Below are 25259 nucleotides of genomic sequence, written 5' to 3'. Positions count from 1 at the left end.
TCATTGGTAGTAGAGGAGGCTGCCCCAGCCCTGCCAGTGTTTAATGATAACAGAGAGTCCTTTGCAAATGCGCTGTGCAGTGGCAATTGCATGGGCAGCTATTAGGATTACAATGTCAAGTTTACCAGATATCCCCTAAGACCTTTATGTAAAACTCCTCATTTTTTAGGCAGTGCAGGGTAACACAAATGATAACTGCAACCCCCCTGTATTATAGGTTTCTGAGGGCTGCCGTAACAAAGTACCACAGACCAGACACTTTTTGAACCGCAGAAATGTATTGTCTCAATTCAGGAGGCCAGAACTCTGAGGCAAAGGAATCTGCAGTATTGGTACCTTCTGTGGACTGAAAAAGAATCTGTTTGATGCTTCTCTCCTAGCTTCTGGTGATTTGCTGGCAATCTTTGGCTTTCTTTGGTTCATAGACACATCTTCAGGTTCACATGGTGTTCTGCCTGTCTGTTTCTAAATTTACCCTTTTTATTAGGGTGCTAGTTATATATTAGAGGCCTACCCTACTCCAATATGGCCTCATCTTAACTAGTTAGGTATGAAATGACCCTCTTTCCAAATATGGACACATTGGGAGATACCTGGGATTAGAACATATGAGTTTTGAAAAGACACAATTCAATTCCTAACAGTCCCTTTTCAATGTAAGTTCTGCAAATCAGGGGAAAATCCTAATTTCAGAAAATATCAGAAATAGAAAGGCTTTGTTATTTGCTTTCCACAGTTTAATCTTTCCCTACTCATTTACATAAAATATGTATATTCTGAAATTTCATATCATAGGTTTTATGTTTCATGGTGTTTAAAATTTAGCAAAAATTTAACTATTAGGTGTCAGAGATAAGCTGTTGATTCATTAAATGCTTATCATTTTCAAAAAATATTTCCTAAACAATATATCTTAAAATAAAATTAGTGCAGGTTAGTTGACACAATGTGATTAGGACTGCTAATCTTTAAGATGTTGAATAAGTCAATAAAACAGGAATATATCAAACTACTGTCAAAAATGATATGAGGAATAATAGATAAAATAGTACAAAATATCCTTTAGTCGCTGAATAAGTGACAGGAATAAATAAGCACTGGAAGCCAGTATGGAATATCCATGATCTTTTGATAATATGGCATTCATACAGGTAACTAGTTTTGTATTGGCTTGATGATAGTTTCCATAGGCAAAAGATTGGTGGTAGTTTTTTACATCATTAATGCCCTATTTGATTCTTATTTTAGGTACAGCTTTTACAAAGAACTTTGCTTACAAAATAAGTCCATTACCTACGCTTGGACATTTCATTACGATTTTTTATTTAATTTTTACAGTTCACAAGATATACTGTAATATTCAACAGATAATTCATATTCTGCTATCAGTCGTTTTTTACCCAAAATGAAATAATTTGGTTCTGCACGTCTTTCAAATCTATTCATTTACAGGATAAGCTGGTTTTGCAGAATTTAATAAATGAATGTAAGAAGCTATCTGGGAAGGGCAAAGCATCCAGTTCATTCAAGGATCCTGTAATCTTGATATTATTACTGTTTTCTCCCTTGCAGGCCTAAATAGGTTCCATAATCTTATATTGTAGCCCCTCATTATGACAGGTTTTCTTTTTGGCATTCTTATTACCAAAATTAATCTGTTCTGGATTGTTAGGCTGGCTAAATTTTCTATTTCCCGTTTGTTAAATTACTGTGGGAATGGTATCAAGATAACTATGTCCTGAATTTTAAAGGTCTTTTAAGCCTGTTTTCTACATCAGTTGGCTTTCTTTTCTCCCACTCTCTCACAGCCTTTTCTTATTTCTCTTTTGCTTAGTACCTTTTACACCTAAACTGTGTAGGGGATTTAAATTCCAACCCGGAACTCGGAATGGCGCGCCTTGAATGACGGGAGTCGTAGTTTTCGCGACTCCTCCTTAATCGCTTTTCACGTCGATTCCCTTCCACAGTGAAAAACTACAATTCCCAGAAGCACCTACGGGGGTAGCCACCTCTGTGCGCACGCGCCCTGAGGCCGCAGAATTTGAATCGGCAGCGTTGTTATTGACGCCATATTGGGGCCGGCGGCGGGTGGAATAGTCTTACAGTGGAGGGGGAAGCGGCTGGACGTGTCCGCTTGAGCTCCTACCGCCGCCGCCACCTCGCAATCTCTCCGCATCGACCGCCGCTCTCAAGCTTCTGACCTTACTCGGGCGTATTAGTAGCCTTGTTCCAGCCTCATACTTCACGGGGCTGGTATCGACTTCCGAAGGGAACCGGTCTCAGCGCAGGAGCGCCTCAGGCGCAGCGCAAAGCTCGAACGGACGGCGGGGGCGGCCGGAGCCTCTCCCGGGGGAGCTGAGCCTGAGGAGGCGGAAGAGCCCCTCCACCCCTGACGCGGCTGTCGTGAGCGGCCGCCACCGCCCCTCCCGCTCTCGCCCCGGCCGGCCGGGCCACTGCCCCTGCCGCGGAGGCAGCGGCGGCGGCGGCTCTTATCTCGTCACCGGAGCTCCACCACCCGCCTTTCTGCTCTTGAGCCCGTCGGTTAGGCTTTCCTCGAGTCCCCGCTCTTCCCCACTTCCCTCACCCTCCCCTCCCGTCATCCCTCCCCAACCCCACCCGAGCCCGGCCCTCGGCTGCCCCGACCATGGCGTGCGGAGCCACTCTGAAAAGGACTCTGGATTTCGACCCGCTGCTGAGCCCGGCGTCCCCGAAACGGAGGCGATGTGCGCCATTGTCGGCGCCCACCTCGGCTGCTGCCTCTCCGTCGTCGGCGGCCGCCGCCACCGCCGCCTCCTTCTCGGCTGCCGCCGCCTCGCCGCAGAAGTATCTCCGAATGGAGCCATCCCCTTTTGGCGACGTCTCCTCCCGCCTCACCACAGGTGGGACTCGTCGCCGCAGCCGCCGGGGTAGGGTAGAGAACGGGGGTCCCGGGACACGGAACGCGGCCCCAGGGGTGGGGGTGCCGGACTGGCTCTCCTCCTTAGAAAGTAGAAGAGCGACCACATTTCTTCAAGTTAGGTCCTCCAGCCTCGGCGACACAATAGAAACGGCCTGATGTCAAGGGAGGGGGGGCGTCGGGAGGTGGGGAGGGTAGGGACTGTGTCTTGCCGGGTATTGTGGGGAAGAGGAAGATCCTTTTCTTCGGGCTGAATGACTGGAATTGAGTGTTTCCGTAGTCTGGAGAGCCCCAGCGGAAATGATCAGAGAGGGTGATACTATGCGTAAATTTAGGCGAGAGAAGGGTAACATTTCACCCGAATCTCGATGCCTGTCTCCCTGAATCGATTGGTTGCAGCGATTAACTGTGGGACTGGGTGGTTTGAGGCGAGGCGGCAGCCCCTCCTCCAGTTCAGACATGGCTGATTTTAGTACAGAGGGGGTGGGGGGTGGGGATGGATGTCACTGGGGCGAGATCTAGGCCTGTCATTAATCACCCACAAGAACGCCACTTTGGCTGAGTCAAGACCTGTTTCCCTAGCAGGGTCAACAACAAAGAAAATGCTCTTCCCGAGTACTGTAATATGATCATCCTGTACATCTAGGCCCTGAGAAACTTGAACTTTTATGAAAAGCGAATTGTATTGAAAATTGGGCCTGAGTAGTTGCTTTCAGTTGGAGGTGATTTATTTCTCCTCAACAAAGTATGCTGGGGGAGAACAGCCTAGGCCTTGAGAATGATAAAGAAGTCAACCCATGATTTTTAGGGACGTAAGTCTGTGCTTTTCGTCTTGAAACATTTCCTGAAAGTGACTATGGGGAAATGCCTTTTGGCTGCTTTGTACTGCATGTGTATGCCCAGTTGTTTTTTGTACTTTGAAAATCCTTGTCTGCCCCTGGCACAGTCCTAGGGTAGGCTTTTGTAGACTGGTAGTGTAATCTCTCTTCTTTGTGTGTATAGCATGCAAAGGTTTTATGTTTGAGCCTTTGGTAATAGTATCATCTGCACACAAAGCCTTTTCATAGTTTAAGTGTTTTGTTTTTGTTAACTTTTTAAAAAACTGTGGGCAATACTGCATATTTGGTAACTTCCATTTGGAATTGTTTTGTTCAAGTCAGGTTTTTAAATATCCATCCTCAAATTTTTAAAGACCCCTTCAAATGTCTAGACTACCATTTCTGCTAAAATGTTTGACCTAACTTAAGGATATACTATTTTAGAGTTGTAGCGAGTTTTCAGAGTTCTCAGATCATTTTATTTAGTAACTATACCTAAACTGCCTTGTATGTAAAGGCATTCATTGATTTACTGTTAGGCTTTCCATTAAAAAAAGAAACATTCAGTGTTAAGAATGTGCTGGTGATTAGCATTATTTTTAGAGTTTGTCTTTTTAGTTAAATGGTATTGAAAATTAAATGATACCTAGGAATTTGCACTTACCAACAAATAGGGCCACTTAAAAATAGCCCTGGCTAACTAGCCATAAATTTCAACAGAGCTCATGAATTACTACAGTGTTAAGTTTGGGAGTTAAAGTATATCTCAATGCTGCAGTAGTCTTGAGCATATATGGTAAATTAGCCAGGAGCTGTAATACTTGTCTTCAATTTAAAGGGAACTTATTCAGAAAGAATTGTGATCCTTTACAATAATCTGTCATTTCATTGATGCATTTGTAGTATTTGTTAATGCAGTTGGCTCCACATTGTCTCAAATTTCAATTGAATGGACAAAAATTTAGTAAAATGACCGGAGTTACTGAAACTGTTTAATAAGCCTGATGTTTAAAATTCATGTTTTCCAAAATATTGTGGTTTTCTCTTCTTTGAGGTGTTTTTGACATCTACTCTTGGAAGTTTGATCATATCCTGAACTTTTTTTTTTAAAGATTTTACTTATTTATTTGAGAGAGAGAGCACATGTAGAGGGAGGGGAAGAAGCAGGCTCCCCTAAGAACAGGGAGCCTGATATGGGGCTTGATCCCAGGACCCCAGCATCGTGACCTGAGCCGAAGGCAGACACTTAACTGAGGCACCCAGGTGCCCCCATATCCTGAACTCTTAAAATCACACCCTAAATGATAATTTTGAGTCTGCTAAAAGATAATTTGTTTTTTCAACTGACTTGAATATATTAAAAGAAAAAGTTGACTTGAAAAGCAGTTGAAATTGCTAAAGTTTTGAATTGCTAAAATTCAAGGGTTTTTTTACTGTAATTATGAACCATATTCTGCATGTAATTTAATTTGACTTTGCTTTTAGATGGCCAGCTTGGGCAGGCTCTTGTGTGGTTTTTGTAGTAATACTGTCATAATGGGAGCTGCAGTGTTGTGCAGGTATTGAAGACCTTTTCAGTTTTCATGTCCCCAGTCTTGGAAATAAGTTTTCCAAGCACTTAATTTTAAGATTTTTGTTTTAACAGTGGTGATTCTCAAACTTCACAACAGTGAATGAATATCTGTGTATCTTCCGCAAAAATAAGTAAGGAGGGTTGGAAATGGAAAGTGACTTAACAAAGTTGACATTGCCGGGGACTCTGTGGAAACTTTGTTTTCCTTTCATTTCTGTGAGTTCAAGTCTAGTTTAAACAGTTTAGAACTAGAGTACTCCAGTGAATTTTTTTCAGAGCATGCATATAATTTATTGTTTTATCATCGTTCTTTTCTGGATACTTAAATAGTGTGTTTTGACCTGTAACTGAAATCACGTTGCAGCTTTACTAGTTTCAGGAACTTGGACTGAAACCCTAGTTTATTTTAGTCATCCCAGGAAGGTGATTCCAAAGTTTGACCTGATGACTATTTAAATAATTTAAATCTATATTTTTCAAACCGTTGCAGCTTAATGCCAGGAAAAAGGAAAGGGCTGGCAAAAAAAGTTTTACTGGAACACAGCCATGCTCTTTTTTTTTTTTTTTTTTTTTTTTTTTTTAAAGAATGGTCCACTGCAGGCTACAACTGCAGAGCTAGTATTTGTGACAGAAGTATTTTCCCAGAGCTCAGGTATTTACTGTCTGATCCTTTACAGAAAAAGTGTGTCTGCTCCTGCTCTAGGAGGTCGGCAGTAAGGTTTATAATACCCAGGATATGAAAAAGGAAAAGTGAATGGGGGGAGGGCTGGTAAATGGGTTAGGAAAATGAATACTTCTACTAGTAGCTGCATCAGTACTCACCCTCATAATTTAGTTAAAAACAGATTCAGAGTGTTCTGTATACTTCTCCATTGTTTTTTGAAACATCTCAGAATATTATCTCTTAGCCAAAAATTCTCATAACATTCCCAAGAACAAAATTATTTTAATAAAACTGAAATATCCTATTACAAGAGACTGTGTCAGTCAAATCAAACACATGATTTTTCATAATTGTGTACTGAATGAGGGGTTTGGTGAAGAGGTCCTTCTGTTGGTGTCAATGCTTTGGGAGTTTTTTAGGCATTTTTATACACATAGTTTAGGTTACCCATTGCTTTAGTCTGCCTTAGGAATTGAGTTGGATGAAGAGTTAAATTCCTTTGTAAGAACTCATTGTATTTGCTGGAATCTTGCCATTAAAAATGGAAATTGCAGCTTGTGAATGGGGAAGGGTTTACAGGAACTTAGATTGTTCAGTAGACATTGATGCATGCCCGCAAACGGAGACACCAGCTGGCTTAAATGAAGTATAAACGGTTCTAGGCAAACAAATGAGATGTCTGTTGGAGGAGGCAGCATTTCACTTCAGATGTCATTTATATTGAGCCAGAAGTGTTTTTAATATTTTGTGGTTATTTAGACAGCTGTTAAATTGCTTCTAGTTTCTCAGTGGATTTGGCAAATAGACTGTTTTTAATGGTCTTTGTACTTCAGATTTTAAACCTGATATTTTACTTAGGACTGTGTATGTAGCTGCAGTTATTTCATATTTCTGTGGAGTATGCATTTAAGAATCGTGTGAGTTTATGGCCTTTAAAAGCTGAGCACAGTTGTTTTCATTACTGAGCTATTTTATTTTGAAAGTAGAAAAATAAAGCTTAAGTTGAGCACCGAAACACTTAAGGTAAACATGGGTAGGTCAGAGAGCAGTTAGCCCTTCTTTAGTTATAGATGCTAATAGTTGGTTGCCCCAGAAATAATTTGAAATGTAAAATATTTCTTTAGTTCTTGAATGGCTTTTCAGGAAAAAAAAAATTACACTGTGAAAGTACTCAGATCTTTTACTAAGTGTTTGATGGACCGAGGAGGGCACAAATGATAGGAAATCACTTCTGTTTTAAAAGGTTGTGAACAAGAGATTCTGTGGAGGTGCCTAGTTTTGTGGTATTTTTTCTGTTTGAAAACAAACTCTTGATTCTCCCTCCACTTAAATCAGAATGATAACATGGGTTAGGTTTGGACCGCTTGGATAGGTGGCTCATGAAACTAGATAAAATTGGGGTTCTGGTCTTTTTAAATACCTATAACTAATTAACCAGCAAGTTATGGTCTCTGCAGTCTTTGCATTAACACTGTGACAGTGTTGTTGACTCACAGATGTTGTCTATGCAAATGTGAAACCACAGTGAATTTCTTGCCTTTGAAAAGACTACTTTGAAAAAGTGTGAAGGGTGGAATATTTGTTCAAACCTATATGATCCAGTCTGGCATCAGCAGATAGTAAAGAGATCTGTAACAAATGAATATAGTTCAAGGGGCGCCTGGATGGCTCAGTGGGTTAAGCCTTTGCCTTCGGCTCATGTCGTGATCCTGGGGTCCTGGGATTGAGCCCTGTTCGGCAGGGAGCCTGCTTCCCTTCCCCTCTCTCTGCCTGCCTCTGCCTACTTGTGATCTCTCTCTGTCAAATAAATAAATAAAATCTTTTAAAAAAATGAATATAGTTCAAGAGATTCATCTTTAATTTTATTGCTCAGCTTAACCAATGTTTCTCAACTTCCAAAACACACCTAGGAAATGTGATCTATCAATATCAGTCTTGTAGCAAAGACTCTTAATAGAAATTGCCCCCTGGATTTTGAGGGGCTATGGTGGGTTATATGGGATTTGTATAATTTGCATGTAACCCCAAAGGTATTCTTATCTGCCTACCTTCCCTCTTAGTTAATGTCTTGCCACAAAGTTTTAAGAGATTTTTGTCAAATTAATTTGTTGAATTAATCAAGCCCTGGCATTTCCCAAGTTTCTTAGAGATGCTGAAGTTTTATTTTTTATTATTTTTTAAGACTTTATTTATTTATTTGACAGAGCTCACATGTAGGCAGAGAGGGGGAAGCAGGTTCCCTACTGAGCAAAGAGCCCGATGCCTGGCTGTATCCCAGAACCCTGAGATCATGATCTGAGCGGAAGACAGAGGCTCAACCTACTGAGACACATAGGCACCCCGAGATCCTGAAGTTTAAAAAAAAAATTCTACCCCTTATTCTGTACCAGTTTTTCTTTTTTACATTGTTTTATGACAATATAGCCACAATATGTGACAACATGTAGATTGTGACCCAAACAAATGAATAGTAATAAGAAATGAAGCAGTTAGTTTTAAGACTAAACAATACTTTTTCTGGTATTTATTTTGGGCATTTTGATTAGAATTTTGCAGTATGCCAGATTGTGTGATTTTTTTTTGTGTGTGTGTGTGTGTGTGATGGTAGGCTTATTTTGGTTAGTAGTGGGTTTTTTTGTTTGTTTGTTTAAGAATTTATTTATCGGATATCACAAGTAGGGAGAGAGGCAGGCTGGGGGGGGTGGGGGAGAAGCAGGCTCCCTGCTGAGCGGAGAGCCCCTCAAGGCACTTGACCCCAGGATCCTGACATCATGACCCTAGCCGAAGGCAGAGGCTCAGCCCACTGAGCCACCCAGGCACCCCAGTAGTAGTTTTTAACCTTCCAGCACTAGAAGGACCACTCCTAATATGCTTGTAGTTTGTCTTAAGGTTATAACTTACTTTCCTCCTCCCTTTAAAAAATCATAAGTCATTAGTTTTTGTTAAAAATCATAGGCAGATTTATCCTGAAATGAACTAGTGCTTTGCAACATTTTGATAATAGTATATTATAATTTTCCATTAATAAATCTTTTAGGTTTGACTTAATTTTCAGTTTCTAGGTCTATTCATGTACCTGGCTTTTCTCAACATTATTAAAAATCCAAATATTTACTTCAGAAGTCCCTTGTTCAGGCTTTTATTGAACCTCATTTGAGTTCCAGATAGTGGTTAACCAAAGAGTTTCTCAAGGAACTGATAGAGCCACCACTGTGGATGCTTTATTAGCTAGCTAAACTTGAATAAAAATACGGTAATCTTTATGTTTTATCGGTGTTATCTCTTTCAATTCCTTGTGGACATTCATCTGCCTAAGCATTATATCCACCTTTGGCACCAGAGGTTTTGAAATTGATTTATTAATCGCTTAAAGTGATTGTTTTCTTTAAGCTGAGAGTTGAAGCTTATTTATTGGTTGTTTCTGAAATTGTCTTAATATATGATGTATATTCTAACTTTGGTTTAGCATTCATTTTCATTTCCATTAATGTTAATTCTTTTTTTTTTTTTTTAAAGATTTTATTTATTTATTTGACAGATCACAAGTAGGCAGAGAGGCAGGTAGGGGGGTGGGGGGGGGGGAAGCAGGTTCTCTGCTGAGCAGAGAGCCCGATGGCTCCATCTCAGGACCCAGGGATCATGACCTGAGCGGATGGCAGTGGCTTTAACCCACTGAGCCACCCAGGCGCCCCCATTAATGTTAATTTTTAGAACACTGCCTCCAAAATTCAAACTAAATGTTGGAGGGGGAGGGGGGATCTGGAAGAATTGATTTTGTTTTGCGTCTTTAAAAAAAAAAAATATATATATATATATATATAATACATATATTGTTGAACTGATCTAGTAATTGAAAAATAGGATGTAGAGTGGAGGGATGCCAGGGTAGTGCAGTTAAGTGTCCGACTCTTGGCTTTGGCTCAGATTGTGATCTCAGGGTCCTGAGATTAAGCCCTGCCCACCCACCAGCAGGGAGTGGACTTGAGCTCTCTCTACACTTACCACCCCCCCCCCCCGCCTTGCTAACATATATAACTAAATCTTAAAAAGGAAAGAAGAATGTAGGGTGGAATTTGAAAAATAGCAGAAAGCTAGGTTTTCAAACATTACTGTTCCTAAACTTTGCCTTGTTATAGAGAATTGCCTTGTTCCTGTTACTAAAATACAATTCTCTGAAAGAAAAACTTTCTAAGTGGTATAATTGCTTAAAAGTACAGGAAGTTTTAGGTTGACATAACAGAACAGGGGAACCTGATGTTCACTGTAACAGCCATCCTTGGCCCAGGGTGAAATGGTACATTATCAGAGGCTGGCACTGTTGTAATCAGTCCTGTATGTGTGGCAGTGCTGACCTACCAATTCAGAATAACTCCCCTTTTTAAAACATTAGTAAAACATTCCTAGTTAGATACAGATGCCTGTCCTAAGAGGAGGCAGTTTAGAGACGTTGAAGTATCCCTTACATAAATATTTGAATTGAACATGAATATTTTTAAATAATATTAAACTCTCATCTAGATGAGAGTTATGATGAGAGTTATGCACTGCTTTGGTTACTATTGTTTTATTAGAGTTTAAAGTTTCAGGGTATAAAGTGTCAATAATACTTAGTAGTAATCCCTCTATTCTGACATTCTGATTTTTAAAAACCAGCTTTCCTCCTTGTGGATTTACTGTAATTTAGGTACTCGTGGAATATCAGCTAGGTACTGTAGTAATACAATACTGGGGAGGGCAGTAGATGTTGAGCGTAAGCCCTGACATCAGACTTGGCTCTGTCTTGTTGGAGTTGTTTGACCTTTCAAAAGACACTGAAACAAAGCCACATTTTCTTTATCTATACAATAATGCACACGATGACAGTAATACCTGCCTCCTAGGAAGGTTGTGAGGATTAAGAGAGAACATTTCCTGTCCCTGAGTGCTGAAGAAAGTCACAGTGGGGTACCCTCAAATGGGACATTTTATGTTGTCCAGCAGTCCTGTCATTTCAATGAATAACCATGCCTTCAACTTCATGAATAAAATAGAAGCCATCTAATGGCAGCTTCTTCATTTTTCCCAGTACCAATACCACCAATATTTGTGCCTATCCTGTTTTCCTTTTAATATCACTAAGGACGTTTAAATGAGCACTTTACACAGTAAGAGAAGGCTTCCCCTTCTCCGAGGGAAACCTACCTTCTTGATTATTTTTCTCTTTCAACTGGACCTTTGCTTGTGGCTTTAAGTATTGTCAAGACTTCCATTATAAAATAATGAAACATCCTTGTTTTCCTCCAGCAGTCATCCAGATTTCTTCCACTTGAAAAACAAATTCAGAAAGCTTTCAAATAGCTCTTGTTAAGTCACCAGTGATTTCCTTGCCTTATCCTCAATCCTCATCTTGTTTCACCTTTCTTACAGCATTTATACTGTTCTCCCACTCACTTCTTTTTAAATAACTTTTTTTCCTTCTGTGACAACACTTCACTTTTGATTGCTGTTTTCATCTGCCCATTAAACTTAGGAGTAGCTTAGGTTCTAGTTTCAGCTGCACTCCTCTCTAGCTTAATTGCTCCATAAACAATCACAGGCATGCTACGGACTTTGTTTTTCACTTACAGATGAAGTTCTAATTGTATATTTATTCAGATCACTCCTCTCAGTTCCGGTCATGGTGAATTGGACCTTTCATTGTTTTATCTTTTTTTTTTTTTTTAAGATTTTATTTATTTATTTGACAGAGGGAGAGATATCACAAGTAGGCAGAGAGAGGCAGAGAGGGGAAGGGAAGCAGACTCCCTGCCTAGCAGAGAGCCCGATGTGGGGCTCATTGATTCCAGGACTCTGGGATCATGACCTGAGCGAAAGGCAAAGGCTTTAACCCACACTGAGCCACCCAGGTGCCCCTATTGTTTTACCTTTCCAGAAGCCATTGCTTCCCCCAGAAGTCAGGATTTTTGTGGAATGTGTTGACTTTTAAATATTCACAGCTAATTTATACACTATAGGGGTTAAACAAAAGATATCTGTGGACTTCCAGTCACTGGCTTCTGGTATGAAAGGTAGTCTTAATTGCTTTTTTTAAAGCAGATGTAATAGAAAAGTAAATGCATTTGTTCACTGTCAATCACATAACATGAATTTCATATTTTAAGGAAGATGTTTTAGGAAAAATGAATCAATATATATTTCATGTAATGAGTAAGTTTACTTGGATTTACAATCAAGTTTAAATTGTTTATAGAGTATTTTCTTGCTAGAGAGGGGCATGTCTAATTTTGAACTACGGAAGCCATGCGGGTTACAACGGCAAATATTTTTGTACTTGAAATGGTCTGCTGTTACTGCTTTCTTTCTTCCATTTCCCAGAATATCTGATAATGAATAAACCAACCACTTCCACTTTTTGATTGTCATAGTGGGGGAGTTATTATTAGAAGGAGGGGATAGAATCATGAATGCCCATAGTTCCTAGGCAAGTAATGAAAATGAGTGAAGTAAACTGCATGGGAATTCATGAATTCCAACATTGCTACTGATCTGCAGCATCACCTGGAAACACAGTGGAAGTGCAGAATTTCAGGCTCCATCCCTCATCGTCTACAGTTTGAGTCCCTGGGTGATGTTGTATGCTTTAAAGTTTTAGAAGCATTTGAGAATTTCTGCCTGAAAGATAGCAGCCATTGTTCAGCTGAATTTTGTACATAGTCCAGTTTTCCTCTCTCTCTTTTTTTTTTTTTTAAGATTTTATTTATTTATTTGACAGACAGAGATCACAAGCAGGCAGAGAGGCAGGCAGAGAGAGAGAGAGAGGAGGAAGCAGGCTCCCCGCAGAGCAGAGAGTCCGATGTGGGGCTTGATCCTAGGACCCTGGGATCATGACCTGAGCCGAAGGCAGAGGCTTTAACCCATTGAGCCACCCAGGCGCCCCACCAGTTTTCTTCTCTTAGCAGTAGCAGAAATCTGACTTTTAACTAAAATCATGAACTTTTTAAATGTTGGCATAAATTCATACTTCTTTTTAAAAAGAAGCTTATTCAGGCCAGACGTGTCTTTGGGCTCAATTTACCCTGTGTATCATCAGTTTGCAATCTCTGGTTTCCAGGTAAACTATAAATATAGCGTGTGTGTGTGTGTGTGTGTGTGTGTGTGTGTGTGTGTGTGTGTTTTTAATAAGTAGTTGTAGGAGATGGGTTTGTTCTTCATCCTGATTGTGGTGCCCTAGAGTCCTCCTCAAGGAATCAGCTATCTGTCCTTCTGGACCTTACCTTGTTGTCAGGGCCATGATTAACGGTAATAGAAGCTGGACTATATGTTTTCTGTAGTATGTATATTTTGGGTTTGGGATGGTTCAATTTCCCCTTTTTCTTCCCTGTTTACTGCTTTTTTGGTTTTCTTAGATTGTAAGCTATTTGGGAAGATACTTAAAGATAGTAAAGAGCTAAACAATAAAAGCAACAAACTTAATATAGCCCTTTAAAATCTGGTGTAATAGAAAATAGAGGTATGAAACAATAATTATTGGATATCAGGGAGGAACCTCCTGCTGCATGAGTGTTGTTGGACTCCATGCATTAGTGACTCCCATTGTGCAGTTAATTTGTAAAATTTATACTTAGACCTGCAGCGTTTTAACAGATTGAGTCATCTATTTCAAGTAAGTAATCATTGGCTATTATAGTACCAGTGAAATAATAGAATTTGACCTGTAGTGATTATGATTTTTCTTCCTCTTATGGGAGATAAATGAATGCCTCTTTACAGTAAAATATTATATATTGTAAGCTTAGAATCTAAGTTGCTTCTGAAGCATTGTAGATAATACTCTAATGTTGATATAATTGTGTGCAGGTATATTATGCTTATTAGGATCCATGTTAATCCAAATAGAAATTAAAACTCTAGATATAATTTGACAGTCTTGTGTTAAAATTTGGTTCCAGATCCCTTTGATGTAGTAGTAATTTTAAAGTGAATTAAAAATGCCATCAACTCATTCTTTTTAGTTAGGTAGCTCTTGGCTGAGTAAGAAAATTGTCCTTAAGATTCCTTCAAGGAGAACATAACTGTTTTAGATTTCTGGACAGATAGCCTGGAAAATAATTTATTTATAAAGATGGGCCTCCATAGCAGCTGTTAATTGTGTATGTTTTAATTTCTAAAGTAGACATGGCAGTGTCTAGTATGTAGTTCAGAAATCTAGATTTGGTTTGTTACTTTATTTGGGGCAGTTCCTTATTTTTATGTGTTAATGGCTCCTGCAGGTTTTCAGTACTTAATGTGTACAGGTTTTCCATTTCATTTGTGTCCATGCCTAAAACTGATCTTTAATGACCAATTAATTTTTAAAAAATATTTTATTTGTCAGAGAGAGAGGACACAAGCAGGGAGAGCAGCAGGCGGAGGGAGAAGCAGGCCCTCCCTGCTGTGAGCTCAAGAGCCCAATGCAGACGCTGGACTCCATCCCAGGACTCTGGGATCATGACCTGAGCCAAAAGCAGATGCTTACCCGACTGAGCCACTCAGGTGTCCCTATTTTTTTTTTTTTTTTTTTTAAAGATCTTATTTATTTATTTGACAGAGAGAAATTACAAGTACACCGAGAGGCAGGCAGAGAGAGAGAGAAGGAAGCAGGCTCCCTGCTGAGCAGAGAGCCCGATGTGGGACTTGATCCCAGGACCCTGAGATCATGGCCTGAGCCGAAGGCAGCGGCTTAACCCACTGAGCCACCCAGGCGCCCCCAGGTGTCCCTATTTTATTTTTAATCCCACTGTTTGGGTTATCTTTCTAGATGAAGTTTACTTCATTTTTTTCCAAAGATACTCCATAAAGAAATGGCATGTAAGGTACAAAAATGTCTTCTTATATTCCTCAACTTAAAACTGTTTATGAGACCTATTATCTTTGATTTACTAATTATGTCGGTAGGAAAAAGGCAAGTCTGTGCAGGTCTGGAGCAGAAGTTTAGTTTCACATATCACAGATCGTTTTTGTTTTTTGTTTTTTTTTAAATATCTTATTTATTTGACACACAGAGAGATCACAAGTAGGCAGAGAGGGGGAAGCAGACTCTGTTTAACTGCTCAACAGATGTGGGGCTTGATCCCAGGACCCTGAGATCATGAACGAAGGCAGAGGCTTAACCCACTGAGCCACTCAGGCACCCCCATGTCACAGATTTTTAGATATTTTATGGACTATATTCTAGAAAGGCATTTGCTTCTAATCCCGTATTCCTCCCTTTGCTCTGAGTTTCATCTTGTTGCTGTTTCTCTTATCTATGTCAACTGTTATTAATCCCATCAACTGCTTTCTTCTGTTTGTATAGACCTTATTGTGCCCAGGCTTGCTTAGTAATCAGTGGCAACCAAGAACAAAACAGTTTGGGAGTAGGCTTAATGTTGCCACAAGGCTAGGCTTTTTCTTTTCACATTTACCTAGTACTTTGCTGTTTTTGTTTCTTTTTTAAAACATTCCAAAGGAATAAGTGCTGGCTCATTGATAATCTCTCACCTCCTAAGGAGAATTTTATTGGCAATCTTAATGGCATTTGCTAAGTATGGGAATGAAAATGCCTACAGAATTTGTCACAGAATTTGTGGATACGTTTATCTAGACCTAGTACAGTGGAAGAAAGTCTTATAGTATTTTATAGTAAAAGGAGGATATAGTTTTTAGGATTTTGAAAAGGCATAAAACAGGCATTTGTGGTGTAGTTTGTTATGACAATAACTGTATTTTGCTCTGAATTTGTTGTAAATTCAGTCTATGCACATAAACCAAATAGGAAATTTGCATTATTAAAACTGGAATGTGCAACTGATGTATAAATGAAGCTTCATTTGACTTTCTCTTTAATGGAGCATAAATTGTATTGGCAACACCGTGTAAGATACTTCATGTACTTGGGATAAAAATGTCACTTTTCAGTTTGATTAGAGATGGCTAAATTTAAGTAGTTTAAGACTAAGTAGACATAAGAACTTAATTGATGAACAGCAGAAGACTTTTATCCAGCTGGCATAAGAAGCAACTTCAGTCAGCCAGGTATCTAGGTTGAGTTTAGAATGTAACTTGTGGAAAATTTCTTGAATATTCTTGGAAAAAGAAAATTTTCCAAGGAAAAAGAAAATAATATTTCTTGGGAATTTATCTAAAAAAATGACATTTATCTGATTGATGTCCCCTCAGAGCCTTCTCTCTCAAAACCCATAGAAGTTCTTCTTACTAGACAAACAATATGATGGGAGAAAAGAGATGAGAATTAAGTATATACGTAAGAAAAGCACCAGTATTAAATTTTTTTTAAGGATTAGTTTCATCTTACATAAATTTTTAGCCTTCAGCTGAGTTTTCAGGTCATTTTTAAATTAACATAGAATTGATTGCTAAAATTTATAAATCATTTTATTACCTGATCATTTTTGTTTAATTTTGCTTTGGATTGGGATTAATAAATAGAGGATGTGGTTTCACATGGATAATATTGTCTAGGAGATGGGGTGGTGAGAAAGTCTGTTTCAAGGGAAGTACATTTGAATCTCAAGGAGGGATTTTCTAGAGAGTCTAAATGGTAACTGTTTTGACTTAGAACTCTCTTTAAAATGAACCATACTCACCTGAAGGATATGCTTGATAGGATTTTACTGGTTTGGATGATCGTGGTCGATGATAATGGCACTGTGGTTATAGTGGTCCTTAGTGAGTACCTGTTTTGTACCAGTCCCTTTACATGGGCTGTAAAAGAGTCAGAACAAAACTTTTTGCTGTTAATACTGTAATAGTCACTGGTTCTGCTGAGTTTAATATTAATGGCCATGACAAATTTAATGTATGATAATTTATTATTTCCCACCCACTCTCATTTTGTTGACCTACTTGCTGTCAGTTCTGACTGGTCTGTGCTTGTATATACATAGTGCTCCCCACTTCTAATTATTTATGGTCTTTGAGAAGACTGTTTAACATTTCTGTGTGATGAGTAAGGGGCCTTTGAATTTGGGATTTTTAAGAATCTGAGTGCACTAAAGTAAACTAGAAGTTCACAAGACTCCCTTATCTTTACTTTTAATGAAAAGCTTAAATTTATCTTTTGCTAATCAGTGCTGAGAAAGAATGGTATTACAGAATAGCTGAGTTCCGGGTGGTGTGTATGTGCTGTTTCTGAATGAGTCCCCCCATTAATGTTGAAACAAATTCTTCGAGAGCATCAGTTTTCTGGATATTACTTGAAGAGAGTATGTTCAGTGAATTAATTGTTCTAAGTAATTGTTGGATACCCATCCTTTTTAAAAAATTCATAGTTTTTTTCTTGCCCCCAATTTTTTTTCTAGAACAAATTCTGTACAACATAAAACAAGAGTATAAACGCATGCAGAAGAGAAGACATTTAGAAACTAGTTTCCAACAGACAGATCCATGTTGTACTTCTGAGGCACAACCACATGCATTTCTCCTCAGTGGACCAGCTTCACCAGGTAATAAGAAACTTAATAAGTGAAAGGAAATGTTATTTCATTTAATCACTCAAGCTTCTGTTTCTCCCCATTGGTTTTTAAAAAATATTTATAAAATAATTTATGATCTCTTAGAATATGGCACAAATTAAGTACTTCGTACCTGGATTCTTACCACTCAGAGATGTCCACCTGGATATAATTTTCCCCTAGTGGACTTCCCCATAAGTGATATGACTTGTAGCCTTCATTAAAGAAAAAAATACTAACAAAATACCATGTATTTCTGTTAAGTATTGATCTACCTTGCCATGGTTGAATACTATGCTATTTTACAGACTTCCATAATTATTTAACCATTAATGAAGATAATCAGACTGAATTTCTGGTATTAAAAGCATTTACAAAAATGTCCGTGTACATGTACCCTCACACACTTGTTGTATTAGGATAGATTCTCAGAGGTGAAAAGTGGCTCTTATCTTCAGTAAAATTCTCAGCAAAATAGGTTTCTTGTGATCAAAGTTGCCTACCATCCTCCTCTTCCCTCCCAACAGGGATAAGAAAACTGGCAGAATAGAAAAACATTCAGGGGCTGCTGGCTGTCTCAGTAGGTAGAGCATTCACCTCTTGCGAGCTCCATGTTCGGGGTAGAGTTTATTTAAAAAAAAAAACAAAAACAACACACACAACATTCAGAAGCTATAAAATAGTCAAATAAAATTAGAAGACGTATAATTGTTCAAAACTAAATTCTGCAGTACTTACGGGTGAAATGTTAGGGGAGGTGAGAGTAGAGACTTGACTTAAATCAGCCGGAAACAAGTTCATCATCATTCTTTTAGTCCGTTTACTTCGAACAATTAACTGGCAACCACAACTAACAAAGCTAGGAATTTGAAAGTAAAGATAGCCTTCATAGTTCTAGATTAAAGCTGGTGTACTTTATCTTGTGATAGCTCTAACAAGCATAATTTTACTGGTCCCAGCCAGGTAGGTTTCAGAAAACAAGTGAAAAGAGGAAAATGAATAGACACACATAGTAGGACTATTGATAGCAAATATGTGTATTTGAGTTTGTATAAAAATATTTGCAGCATTGTTAAAATGGATGTGTGATGTCATAATCCTGAGTTCTCAAAACATTAATTTCTCAGATATTCTTTTCAATAAATGAAGAATGATGTTTTTGGAAAATCAGAGTCCTTTAGTACTTTAAGAGGAATGCATTCTGAAGAAATCTTGTATATCAAGTATCACTATCTGATTATGATGTGGCTGTTTGATTAATAATCTTTAAGGACTCTGAACCATAAAGTTTAATGTTGAATATATTTTTACCAAGCAGTCTCCTAGCTGTTATCATTAATTAAAAAACAAAAACTTTCTTAAGTTTTATATCTTGTACTTTTCTCCAGTCATCTTCAGACTTTTTACCTTATAATTTGATCACATATATTTTGCTTTGTTTAGATTTCTAGAGTTGTAAGCTGCTGATAGGACTAAATCTGTTTTAAGACTACTGATAGAAAATGCTTTTAGAACACTGGAAAGATCCAAATGAAACGTCTTTGGTTAGAAGGTACTTTTTATGATGGCTCTAAATCATGTGCTCTTTCTGTTCATGTTTTACATAGGGACTTCATCTGCAACATCCTCCCCATTAAAAAAAGAACAGCCCTTATTCACTCTACGGCAGGTTGGGATGATCTGTGAACGTTTGTTGAAAGAACGTGAAGAGAAAGTTCGAGAAGAGTATGAAGAAATATTGAACACAAAACTTGCAGGTATGAGATGAGCTTATTTTGGACTCTTCCAGAAGCTCACTGTAAGAAATGCATTATTTTCCATGGTCCTTAATGTCAAATCATTACCTTTTCTATCCACTGGTTACAGTATGTTTTCTAAGAACCAGTTGAATTTCAGTTCAAGAAAGGAAATGAACCTTCCTGTAGCTCCTGGTCCTTCTTAGTGACCTCAGGAAATACTGTTAGTTAACCTTGCAGGTCAGCAACAGTATTAATGTGAATTGGATTTTTCCTTTGATATTCCGTGCTAAAAACTTGACTTTGGCTACTTACTTCAGTTTTGTTTTGGATTTTTAGACTATATCTTTCAATATAACTTTCCCATCAGCCTAGACACATTTATTGTATATGGTCAATTAATTAGGATTTTTATTCCCAATTTTTTAAGCCAGACACTACTGGGTATTGTAAGTATAAGCTTTATTCTAAGTTGTTAAATGAAGGTGCTAATATAGGCAAGGGAATTTGCTTAGTTATGTAACATTTTTTACTGTGACATCTCATTAGGTTACCATGTGGATGTTTTTAGACATACTTTGTTAAGCTTTTGTTTTCCTGTTTCCTCTAATTGCAGGAAACTGCCATTCATAGATCACTTAAACTTTCAGAGTAGAAAGATACCTTTTTATTTCAAATCCTTTATTTTTAATATGTTAAGAAAAGGTTAAGAGGGCCAATCTATACATGAGATCATGTGATTTGGACTAAAATGCAGTTTTTCTGACCAAGTTCTGCTCTTTCTGGTAGCACTACTATTATTATTATTTCTGAGGTTAGGTGTCTGATTCAGAGGACCAACTTAATTTGTTTCACTGTACATACTAGATTCTTCAGTTTATCTGGCTCTAATATGCTGGAGAGTATATTTTGCAAATCATGTAATTGATATGTACCTTTATTTATAGAACAATATGATGCATTTGTGAAGTTTACGCATGATCAGATAATGCGACGATATGGAGAACAGCCTGCTAGTTGTAAGTATTTAATCTTTTTAAAAAAATTTTTTATTTTTTTATTAACATATAATGTATTATTAGCCCCAGGGGTACAGGTCTGTGAATTGCCAGGTTTACACACTTAACAGCACTCACCATAGCACATGCCTTCCCCAGTGTCCATAACCCAACCACCCTCTCCCTACCCCCCAACCCCAGTATTTCATCTTAGAACTGAATGCAAAACCATCTTTTAAAAGAGAAGACATTTGTTATAATTACCTACATACTCAAAAGAATTTAACAGAAAATCATGGAGAAAAAGGGTGGTGGAAATTCAGGCAATAAAATTTTACTAAGGTTTATTTTTGGTTACTTTAATATCTAGGGTAGTGTTGGGATGAAGATCTGGTATGTCTTTGAATTTTGACCTGGACTTTGCACTAATTTTCCTTTTCCTCCCCCTTTAGATGTTTCATGAATCACGTTTTCTGCATTTGTGGGCTGCCTTGTTCCTTGTTGAGTTGTTGCAAGAGGTCCTAATTATGACATGCAGCAATGCCAATACCCCCCTGTGAATACAGGTTATTTCAAGCTTTCATCAGTGGCAACCACTCTTAGGCAGCAACTGGTTTTGGAAATTTCCCTGATGTCAGTACCATCTGGATGTGGACCTTTGTTACCTGTATTAATGCCAGTGGCCTCATTTGCTGTATCATTACAATTTGGCTTCTTATATTAATATGTTTGAAAAGGATTAAAGCTGGTATTCTAAGAACATGCCCTTCACTGGTTGTGTAAATAAAACTGTAGAATGACACTTCAGATGAAGTTAGTGTGATTTTAATTGTGCACTACAACCAAGCTGTAACCAGTTATTAATAATTTAGATTGTAATCCCAGAACATTATTAAGCAAATAGCCTACAGTACTTGCTGTGAAATAGTGAAGGAGGGAGGGCGTTTCTGTATTCCAGGACTTCTTGGGGTTTCAGAAAGGGTTTCTAGGATTTTTTTTTTCTCTTATTTTGGGGTAGTTTTTATTTATACTATCAGTCTTTTTAAACAAATGTTTATTGCTGCATTTTTTTTTCCCCCAGTGTGTCATTGTTTTACTGCCCTTGTAGTACTGGAATATAGTTGGAAGAATAAAACATTTACGTCTAATCTGCTTTAATGTATAGATGGGTAGTATTTGAATAAAGCCAGTGTTTTAAATGTAAGCATTTTCCAGAAATCAATGAAGTTAATTTTCCAATAAGATTTAAAAATCTTTTCATATACCAAATAATCTAAGTTATGAGTGCTATTTTCAAAAACTGAGTTCTGATTCCAAATTGCTTATAACTGACTTCATGATAGAATGTTACATAATCAGTTTTAACAGCTATAGGATTTTTACCTCCAAGAGAGCAGTATAATCCAAGTCTGTTTTTTAAAGGATGATAGATGAAAGCACGATTCAGCACATTTAATTCCCTTTCCAAAGATAGCTTTGTTATAATGAAGTGAGCAAAAAATGCTTTAGTGATTTCTTTTGTTGAATTCTTCTAGCATATTTCCACTAATTAAACCAATCACAAATGTACTAGGGCATATATATTTATAATTGACCTAATTAGTGGGGGGAAAAAGGATTGTTTTGCCTTTTTAATTTTGGTGATTATACTTCACCAATTCTTTTGTTTAAACAAGGCCAGGGCTTGAGGGCTTTCACAAGTTGCTCAGATAATTCGTATGCCCATCAAGTGCTCGAGAAACATTGGTACAGTGCAGGGTAGCCATAAATAAGGTAGATAATTGTACCTAGTTTTAATGGACTAATTGAGATTCTCAGCCTTGGCACTACTGAGAGTTTGGGCCAGATCACTGTGGTGGGAGTCCTACTGTGCATTAAAGGATTAGTTTAGCAGTATCTCTGGCCTCTACCACTAGATGCCAGTAGCACCCTCCAACCTGTGACAACCACAGATAAACTTCCGGATATACTGCCAATGTCAAAGGCTGAGGAAGGAAACAGTCCCTGGTATTTATAGGGGAATGCACGCAATAAGTTGGAATATGGACGAGTGGGAGAAGAATGAATTTAAATACATTTTATCCCTTCTTAACCCCAGTAAGGGCAAAATAATCAACACTCAGTTTTCGCATAGACTTAAATTTATGAAAGAGCTGGTTTTTAAACTTGGAGGGCAAGGTATACTAAAAGGAAAATCAATACTGGCAATCTCAGTGGAGCCACAACTAATAGTTTTAATTCTAAATTCAAGTTGGATCAAGAATAAAGTTTTCTCCACAGCCAAATTTCTGCTTATTATCTTACCAAAAAGTCCTGGCTAATAAGCTACTTACTGGTTATCAGTAACTGTGTGAGGGAATACCAGAAAATAAAAGAAAAAGGCAATCTTTTGGATTTAGTTGTAATTACATGGACCCAATAAGTTGAATACTCTAGTCCAAGAACCAGCCACAGTTGATCTCAATGAGAAAGATCCTACTAGCTACCTAGGGATTCTAAATTCCCAGAGATCCCTGAAATTGCTTTTTAACAGATAAATAGCTACAGAATTCCATGTGCTAACAGTCATTCTTTTAGTAAAAAGTAGTACTGGTATGATGCTATACTTAGGTTGCTATGAAGTGTTCAGTAACTCCCTGATTAACAAGGTCATGTGACCAGGTATAATTCTTTGTATTTTTGAGCAAAAATAGGCATATGCAATCTGAGAAGACTAGATATTGGAGATTTAGACTGTAAAAATTATCTTTGACCTAGGGCAAGACCTTCTCTAAAAATGGTAAATAGGACATTGTGTCAGCAATATAAACTGGAGAGCTATTAGGAAGGATTCCCAGGTTCCAATCTTAGACTGCTTTAGACGTATGGAGGAGAGGACTGTTGGAATCTGTTTAGGTGGTCCAGGTACCCAAGGCTGGGAACAATTCTTTGTCTCATTTGGGTTTTCTTTAATCCCTTACTTCAAATTTACATAGTAGCTGGTGTTACTTCTAAAGCACCTAATAGCACGTCCCTTGTCTATTCCTAGACATGACTTTGCAGTTCTCTGTTCCTACATTTGCCCTAGGTAAGCGTTAGATTCAAGCCCCTGTACAAAGACAGTGTTTTCTCTGTACTACATCTATTTTCTACTAGATCATTACCCAAAGCACAGTAAACATGCTACTTAAAAAATCTGAGGGGTGCCTGGGTGGCTCAGATACTTCATTGTCTACCTACAGCTCAGGTTGTGATCCCAGGCCGGGTTGGGTACCCTGCTCAGTGGGGAGCCTGCTTCTCCTTCTTCCTCTGCCATTCCTTCCACTTGTGCTTTGTGGCTCTGTCAAATAAGTAAAATCTTTAAAAAAAAAAAACAAAAAAACAAAACAAAAAAACTCTTGAGGGGTCCCTGGGTGGTAAACAGTTGTTTAATGTCTTCGTTTCAGTTCAGGTCATGATCTTGGGGTCCTGAGATTAAGCCCTGAGTCAGGCTCTGAGCTCAGTGAGGAGTCTGCTAGAGTTTCTCTTCCTCTGCTCCTCCCTGTGCTTGCTCACTCATGTCTTAAAAAAAAAAAAAACTTGATCCTGTGATCCCTCTACTAGTTACTACTCTATTTTTCTGCCCTATAGCCTTTACAGCAAAAGTCAAGAATTTTCTTACCTTCATCTGTTGCCTCTTTTCACCATCATCTTTTATTAGGGAAAAAAATTCATAGAAAAGCTTAAAGGACAATCCAGTGATCCACTTAAAAGTGAAAAACTGTTTTGCATTATTTATTTCATATGTATATATTTTAAACTTTCAAAGTGCACGATTCATCTAAGAATAAGGTGGTTTTCTTATATCGATACCATTACTCCACTTAAAATACCTAATTTAATAACCAGTCCATATTTAGATTTTTCCCATTTGTTCCCCAAATGTCATTTGCAGCTTTTTATTCTCCCTGAAACAGGATTTGATCAAGACTGAGTTTCTGAAACAGCTAGACCTTTTGGCTTCTTGAATGTTTGTGATGTCAGTAATTGAACTTACATCGCTCTGAGCTCCCTGTAAGAACTAAAAGTTAGGTCTAATGTTTTTATTCAAAACCTTTTCGTAAGAGTACATCCAATGCTATGGACTTCATTTACATCACACAATGTATACCTTTCCCAGGACTACTGATAGTTTGGACATTTGTTACATCATCTGATACATGTTCCCTATCAGACATTTCTGCACTGTTCTATTTTGTGGTTACAAATGATTTTCACATTGCTAAATCTACATTTGACCTTGAAACACTCTTCAGTTGGCTTGCAAGATACCACGCTTGCCTGATTTTCCTAATTTATTGGCTGCTCCTTCTTGGTCTGTCTGGTTCTTCTATGTAACTCTTTCCTTTTCCCTGCTTTCATTTTTCCAAGTGTTAAAATGTATGTGTCCCAGAGTTTGGCCTTGGGCTCCTTGCCTCCTCTGTTCATACTCAGTTTGGTGATCATATCTAATCATAGAGATGTAAGATTAGATTCACCTCTCTATGGAGACATTTCCACTTGGATATCTTTCCACTTGGATATCTTACAGAGGTCTCAGAACTTGGGTCTAAAACCAAACTTACTTTTGCCTCTTAAGCTATCCCTCCTGATCATCATCCCCAATCAGTTAATGGCATCTCTATTCTAGTTTCTCAGCCAAAAAACAGTCCATCTAATCTTGGTTCCATCTGAAGTCTCAACCATCTTTATTATATGATCATGTCCTATTCAGTGATTGCCTAATTGGTCCTTGTTTCATCTGCTGATGATTTCCTCATCACCTGGGATATCCCACTCAAATCTCTTCTCATAGCAGAGTGATTGTTTAAAAGTCTAAGTCTTTACTGAGAGGGCTTTCTAAGTAACAAAGACTTAGTGGTCTACAGGACCCTAAATTACTTGTACTCCACCCCACTTTATTTAATTCTAGTCTCACCTGTTCACCCTGCCTATCCTTCACTGGCCAATTTTTGAGTTCTTCAAAAACTTACCTCGATGAGACCTGCTATGATCACTGTTTAAACTGTAGCATGATATCCTATTTGTTTGTTTTTTTTTTTTCCCCTATAGCATACTATATAATCCTGTTCTGCTCCCTCTGCT

General features: G+C 38.1%; 1 protein-coding gene across 2 annotated transcripts; it reads left to right on the top strand.

Moving 5' to 3' along the window:
• Positions 1-2556: 2556 nt before the first annotated feature.
• AKIRIN2 (akirin 2) lies at positions 2557-20963 on the top strand. 2 transcript variants are annotated; one of them, XM_059401039.1, is made up of 5 exons: positions 2557-2879; positions 17270-17413; positions 19030-19179; positions 20106-20177; positions 20609-20963. In XM_059401039.1, exons 1-5 carry the CDS (start codon positions 2645-2647, stop codon positions 20617-20619), a joined length of 612 nt encoding a protein of 203 aa, XP_059257022.1. In that variant the 5' UTR covers positions 2557-2644; the 3' UTR covers positions 20620-20963. The 2 variants fall into 2 exon arrangements, with proteins under 2 accessions (XP_059257022.1, XP_059257021.1); XM_059401038.1 differs by having other exon boundaries at positions 2557-2906.
• Positions 20964-25259: the final 4296 nt, after the last annotated feature.

Source organism: Mustela nigripes, chromosome 5 (genome assembly GCF_022355385.1).
Source record: "Mustela nigripes isolate SB6536 chromosome 5, MUSNIG.SB6536, whole genome shotgun sequence".
Taxonomy (NCBI): domain Eukaryota; kingdom Metazoa; phylum Chordata; class Mammalia; order Carnivora; family Mustelidae; genus Mustela; species Mustela nigripes.
Note: the sequence above shows the minus strand (reverse complement) of the source record. Positions and strands in the feature narration are given on the sequence as shown.